This window comes from Rhododendron vialii, chromosome 6a (assembly GCF_030253575.1).
Source record: "Rhododendron vialii isolate Sample 1 chromosome 6a, ASM3025357v1".
In the NCBI taxonomy this organism is placed as follows: Eukaryota; Viridiplantae; Streptophyta; class Magnoliopsida; order Ericales; family Ericaceae; genus Rhododendron; species Rhododendron vialii.
Window position 1 is genome coordinate 2727838 of NC_080562.1, and position 6733 is coordinate 2734570.

At 39.1% G+C, this 6733-nt stretch overlaps 1 protein-coding gene across 1 annotated transcript; it reads left to right on the forward strand.

Annotated features, from left to right (window-relative positions):
• LOC131330179 (protein SMALL AUXIN UP-REGULATED RNA 51-like) lies at nucleotides 1–839 on the forward strand. Its single transcript, XM_058363675.1, has one exon. The coding sequence runs from the start codon at nucleotides 205–207 to the stop codon at nucleotides 517–519; it is 315 nt and encodes a 104-aa protein (XP_058219658.1). The 5' UTR covers nucleotides 1–204; the 3' UTR covers nucleotides 520–839.
• Nucleotides 840–6733: the final 5894 nt, after the last annotated feature.

Genomic DNA, 6733 nt, shown 5'->3' on the forward strand with positions numbered 1-6733 from the left:
TACTTCGCCTTGTTGCCTTTCCTTAAGACATTAGACATCTCTCTCTCTCTCTCCCAAACTCCCCTTTTAAATACCCCCTTCCCCATCCCCTCATTCCCACCACACCCCAACGCCCACCCTACTCCTCTCTCTCTTCTCTATCTCTCTACTCTCTCTCTCTCTCTCATCTTCATCAGAACCATTCTACCCGAGAGACAAGATAGAATGGGAATCAAGAAATCAAACAAACAATCACAGACAACAATGCTGAAGCAAATCCTGAAAAGGTGCTCGAGTCTGGGTAAAAAGCAAGGCTACGACATGGAGGGGCTCCCGCTGGACGTGCCCAAAGGCCACTTCGTCGTATACGTAGGGGAGAACAGGAGCAGGCACATCGTGCCCATCTCGTTCTTGACTCGGCCCGAGTTCCAGAGTCTACTCAGACGAGCCGAGGAAGAGTTCGGGTTCGATCACGACATGGGTCTCACCCTCCCTTGCGAAGAAGTCGTTTTCGAGTCCTTAACTTCAATGCTTAGGTGAGAAGGAAGGAAGGAAGGTTTTTCAAGGGCTTGTTTGGTTGGGAGAGAGAATTGTTGGAAAGAAGTGGTCATGAAGCTGCTTCATTGCTTCTGAGCTTTTTTTAGATTTCTCTTCTCCCTCTTTTTTTATTTTGAATTTTTGGGTTATTATGTTATATTTGATCTAACCCAATAGCCCAAGAATAGATTTTGGGTCTGAATATGTAATTAAATCTGGAAAAAGTTGGAAATATTTTTTTCTCAACAGTGGCGTTTGGTTGTGCCCTGGGAGATCTAGGAGTAATATTATGGATATTTGGGGTTGCTACCCTGCTTCACTCATCTCTCTCTCTCTCTCTCTCTCTCTCTCTCTCCTTCCTTTGGTTACTCCATGAAACAAGGTAACCATGACTAGCCAGCCTACTTGACAAGTGGCTCCCGTATTTTTCAGTTTAAAAGGCATAACATTGTAACCGTAAAACTTCTTACTTCAACTTGGATGATTATGTCTTAAATGAGAAATTTTTTGGTGTTAGGTGGGTATATCCCACACGATACCTGTTCGGTAGGGGTGATTTCGGTTTGGTTCGGGATAAAATTTCCGAAAATCGATTCGGATCGGTCCAAATATATCCAAGACCGATCCCGACCGAAGTTGAGTTCGGTTTGGTTCAGTTTGGGGTGAGTTCCGTTCGGTCGGGGATTTCGGTCCGTCCGAAATATTAAATTTGTATTTAATTTAAAGTGCATATATGTAAAATATATATATAAATATATTTATATAAATATTTTACGTAATTTTTAATATAAAATATATAGTTGGTCGGTTCGATTTGAAAATCACAGGAAATCGAGACCGAATCGAACCGAACCGAACCGAGTTCAGTTTGATCCGGTCCAAAAAAAATTTCCGCCATCACCCCGACCAAAAATCGAACCGATCGGTCGGTTTTTTTGGTCCGTCGGGTTTTGTAACACCCCTGCTACTCGGCATATTCGGGTCGTCAAATGTACTTTTGGACTGCTCAGATTGAAACCCTCCCTCTCCGGCCTCTCACCCCAACATTTTCTCTCTTTTTTTTCTCTCCAAATCCTAGCCGTCAAAAAACGCGGTGGATGGCTCAGATGCGCCGAACAGGCACCACATGGTACCCAACCGGCACGGAAATTTTTTTCATCTTAAATGGACCAAATGAGGTTTTAAATATGGACTCGGGTAGGTGCTAGTCCAACTATGCTATCCTCCGTGCTATGCCCCAAAACAACATCGTTTTGGGTTGTTTTGGAAACACCACTTAAACGGCCAAGGGTCCTGTTTACTCGCAAGAAAATTTCTCAAAACATGAACAACTAGCCAAAACAAATCAATTGGGCAACAAAAAAAATTAATAACGTTCATCCACACATCCTCACATTTTCCGAACCCATTTTTCCATTACTCATATTTCCATTAACCATTCGGAACCCACTGCACCCATTTTTCGATTTTTATCAGACAACAAAGGTTTTCGGTAGACTTCTTTCATTGGAGTTTTACTAAATTAACCCAAATTAAAAACCATAATAAAAGGAACAAAAGCTATTATCAATCAAAGGTGCTGTTTTGGCATGCCTTTTCAACAAGGGAGAAGGAGAATCGACTTTCAATGGTGGAGAAGCAACAATAGGAGTCCATGAGGGAGGAGAAGGAACGGTTTTGGCGGGAGATATGAGAGATTAGGGAGAGATGTTAGGACTTTGTCTCCTAAAAATCTAAAACGTGGGATAGCACAGTTGGGCTAGCACCTCCCCGAGTCCTTTAAATATGCTTATAAAAAAAGAAGAAGGTTTTAGTAGCTAGTAAATAACAGCATTAGAACATGTTACGGTAATGGATTTCAACTCGGATGATTAGTGGATTTCAACTTGGATGATTATGTCTAATCGACCAAATAAGGTTTTAAATAACAGCACCTAACGGTTTGTCTAATGGTTTCCTAAGACGCAAAATACATGACAAATTGATCACAGCCCAATGTTTACAACTTTAGAACCAATAGGTTAGGTGTCATGTCTAAAACTTTAGACCCAACTTCTTTTTTGGATTTTTGGGTTAGGACACAGTTGGGCACCGTAACGCGCTGCTAACAAGCACACGACATCCACTGATCTTGATGAGATGTTGATTTAACATAAGCTCCAATCGATGGTCCACAGCATGTGGGTTTCAGTTAGAAATTTCTTTGAACAAAAGTGCTATGTACGTGCAAAGAAATTTCTTTGAACAAAAGTGCTATGTACGTGCAAAGAAATGTTACCCAAAAATGACCCGGAATACACTATTTATGATCGGTCATAAAAAACTGATATATTTATGATCGGTCGTAAATAGTATATTTCGGGTCATTTCCGAGTAAATTTTTTTTTTGTACGTATCATTTCTTTGAATATCCTCTGCCACAGATTAGGCCCTGATGATCATAAATATGATTACTGAAATCTATGAGCTAGGAATCCAAGTGCTGCCCACACCCATTGTAAATGGCCCTGGTTTTTTCAGACCCACTTGGCTATTGGCAGTGAAATTATGAGATACGATCTTTTTACTGTTTTGTCACAGGTATATTAAAATCATGCATGGCCAAAGATCCATCAACCTACCTAGTTTACGCACCCAATAGTTGCTCCAGTGGTAAGAACGAGTGTCAAACTTAGAAAGTAATCTCCTTAATTTGTGGTTTGATTCCTCACCGGATGAGTACCCTAGTATTTAAGTGGGGAGCCGCGGCTAGTGTGTTGTAGCTAGAACTCTCCGAGGTTTGGATTGCGCAATCGGATTCATTTAGTGGCCTGACTGGAAGGATGTTCTTCGGTTAAAAAAAAAACCAAGCAAGTTTAACCCTATCCCTGCCTTTTCCATTGCAGGGTGGTCCAACATCCCACAAAGCTTTCATCTGAACCGTGGGCATGCATGTGCACACTTTGTCGAATTACATTTCGCATCCTTGCGCTTTTACTAATTCTACTTTGCTCCATTTGTTTTGCCTCCTATTGTTAGGTCGCCTTTTTTGCGTTTTTTTAGTGTAGTTCACCGATGTTACTTCAGGGTAATCTTCTAATTATGAGAAATTTTTGGCTGCCAAGCGGGTACCACGTGGTGGTACCTGTTGGTGATTATAACCGTTCAAACGTGTTTTGAACGGTCCAGATTTATTCCCTCTCTCTCCTCTCCCCACCACTCTCTCTCCTTTTTTTCTTTCTCTAAGATCCGGACCGTCCAAAACACGTTTGGATAGTCCGAATCGTCGACAGGGTACCACGTTTGGACAGTTAGGATCGCTGACAGGTACCGACCCAAAAATTTCTCCTAATTGAGACTTTTGAGTTCATAAATCTTGCATATTTTCTTCAAACGGCCCACCTCGAACACTGCATGCCTAGCTAGATATGCCCTGTTAATTTATTGTAATTAAGAAGTAGTACCAAATTTTTGGTTACTTAGAGCATCCGCAATGTAATAATCAAAATTAAAAGATTGCCAAAGTTAGCAATGTGTGCTTAAAAAAGTGCTCACATTGTAATAATCAAAGTTAGCAAAGTCCTAACCAATAATCAAATTTAGACATTTGAATAATCAAAAGTAACAATGTGGTACCTTACATTGCTAACTTTAGCAACCCTCTAAATGAATAATCAAAAGCTGACATGGCAAGTTTTGATTATTCATTTTTGATTATTACATTGCGGATGCTCTTAGGGGTAATGATATTTCCACTTTATCATTTCTTTTTTTCAGGCAACACATTGTGCTTGTTGAAATTAATATCCCAGTGTTATCAAATTAGGCTAGTACAATTAGGCCTCTGGAAGTCAGAAAAAGGGACCACACTTTCATTAAATGGGGACAAAGTTCACATGCAGAATAGCATTAAGACTAGCTAATACAGTTGGTTAGCTTTCTCAATTATGGTACTTTATGTTTTTCAATGTCTAATCAGTGTTTCTTAAGGAAGTGATATGATATCCACTCATGCTCTATCTTCTTTAATTTGCCCTAATCCTTTCTAATCTCCCTCTGATCGATCATCATGATCGCATTAACCAAGTTTGAATAGTTTAGGTGAGCGATGTGGAATAAAATTCAAGATTCATCTCCATCACATGGGGTCCGGTATCACGTGATCAAGGTACTAACGTGTATACATGAATTGAAGAGATGTGGGAATACTTCACCACGTGAGATGAGACCACCCAAAATCGAATTCTGACATCATGTGAGATTTCTCAGAATGATCCAATCTAGAATCATCAATCTACAATTAATTGGTAGAGTAATTTTTAGATTTTATTAAACAAGTTTGAGGCCTTGTTCGTTTGGGGGACTCAAAACTCTTGAGCACGGTCTCGAATAAATTTTCTCTATCTATCTCTGTTCATTCATTATTTTCAAAAACCTCCCTCAAAATGAACCTGGTCTGAATGATTTAGGTGAGCGGTACTAGTTAAAGTTTAAGAGTTTTGAAGCAAGTTGTGACTAGATCTAGAAAACTCTCTCATGTGGATTGTGCGACACCTAGGATCTCTATTTATTCCAATTTATTTCGAGTTTTTTTTTCCCTCTTTCTATCTTCTAATTTTACTTCTGCAATAAAACAGAGCATGCTATGGACACTAACGAAAGTGCGCGCAGATTTGGATAACCGTCCAATGAACATGGGTCCCATGTAGTAGATGTGAGGTCCACACACATCGGACGTATTTAGACACCGTGTGAAACCCCAACATATTAGACGTTTTTAGATACATATGTAGGTACATCTGTGTCCAATAGATATTTTTGCACTTTGGTCAGTGCCCGTAGCATTTTTTCTTATATGCTAAAAAACGCGCTTAAAAGAGAGCGAAAATAGAGTCTTTATTGGAAAAAAAAACGCGTACCTAAGTTCGAACATTTCATGTGTTTTCCTATTTCTTTCAACCCTAGTACCGGATATTCCTGCAACCCAAAAATGCTTATGTTTTTCCTTCTTTTTTTTTTCCTTCTCTGCAGTCGATTTTGCTATTCTTGCAAATAACTTTTTGTTATATTCTCTTCTTTTTTTGGTTTCTTTTACCCTTTTCTACAATTGGGAGACAAACAGAGCCACTCATGTATTGTTGGGGGTTGGGCTTTGGTTGTAGGCCAGACTTGTAGGGTTTGAAATATGCTTTTCCTGTAATATTGCAGGCCAGGGTGCACTACGGATGTGCATCGCATGATCCGAGCCGCACGTCTCGACAGTCAAGATTTCATCTTGGCTCTTGTAGATCTGAGCCGTCCATTGCCCGAATGAAATCTAAAATACTGAGAGCCGAGATTGCTCAGATTGTGCGTGCAGGGTGAAAGTATATCAATATTTTTCTTATTTATTACTTTTTGGATACATATTGCATACCTTTATTCAAAATGTAAATTTTTTTGTTAAAATATTAAAAAAAAATTGACTAAAGACGAAAAAAACGCAAACCCGTAGAATTTTTTTATCTCAAAATTGACAACCAAACGAAGTTTGTGGTTGGATTAAGCGAATGAGAAGAAGAAACATAATTATGGGTCAAATTAACACCCTTTTTAATTAATAATTTGGTTGCACATAACCCAGCCCAGCCAAAAATAGCTTCACGGGCTAACCATTGATTGATGGAATCTGAATCCAATGATGAAAACAGATCCAGTGATAGTGGGCCAGATCCAATTAATTTTTCTCCGAGCCATCATTTCCTCATAAAATTACGGATTTTATCCGTGGGTCTAGAAAATCAAGACTTAATTTCCATTAAAAATGAACTCAATTTTTATTTACCTCTAAAAACAACCTCATATGAAGATTGCCCTTGTACCCTTAACTAAATATAATTTACATTTTATTATTTTTTCAAAGTTTTCATCACCCCCTCCCACCTCCGCCCCACAACCACTTCCGGCCGGCGGCTTTTTCCGGCTAAATTTCACTACTTCACAAAATTAGTGATATTCACTACTTCTCAATTTTAACTAATTTTGGCCAATGACATTTTCCGGCAAAATTTCACTGGATGTAGATTTTACCTAGTGAATTTCACTAGATTTGAACTCATGAATTTCACAAATCCACAGTGCTTTTTCCAGCGACTTTCACAAATTCGCAGTGCTTTTCCGACAATCACCTCCGGTCAACAACTTTTCAAGTGAAATTTCACTACTATTATAATGATCCTGTAATCCGAATGAAGAATTA

Bases quoted from the DNA above. Each gene is read 5' to 3' on its own strand.
- LOC131330179 (XM_058363675.1), top strand. From the start codon at position 205: ATGGGAATCAAGAAATCAAACAAACAATCACAGACAACAATGCTGAAG.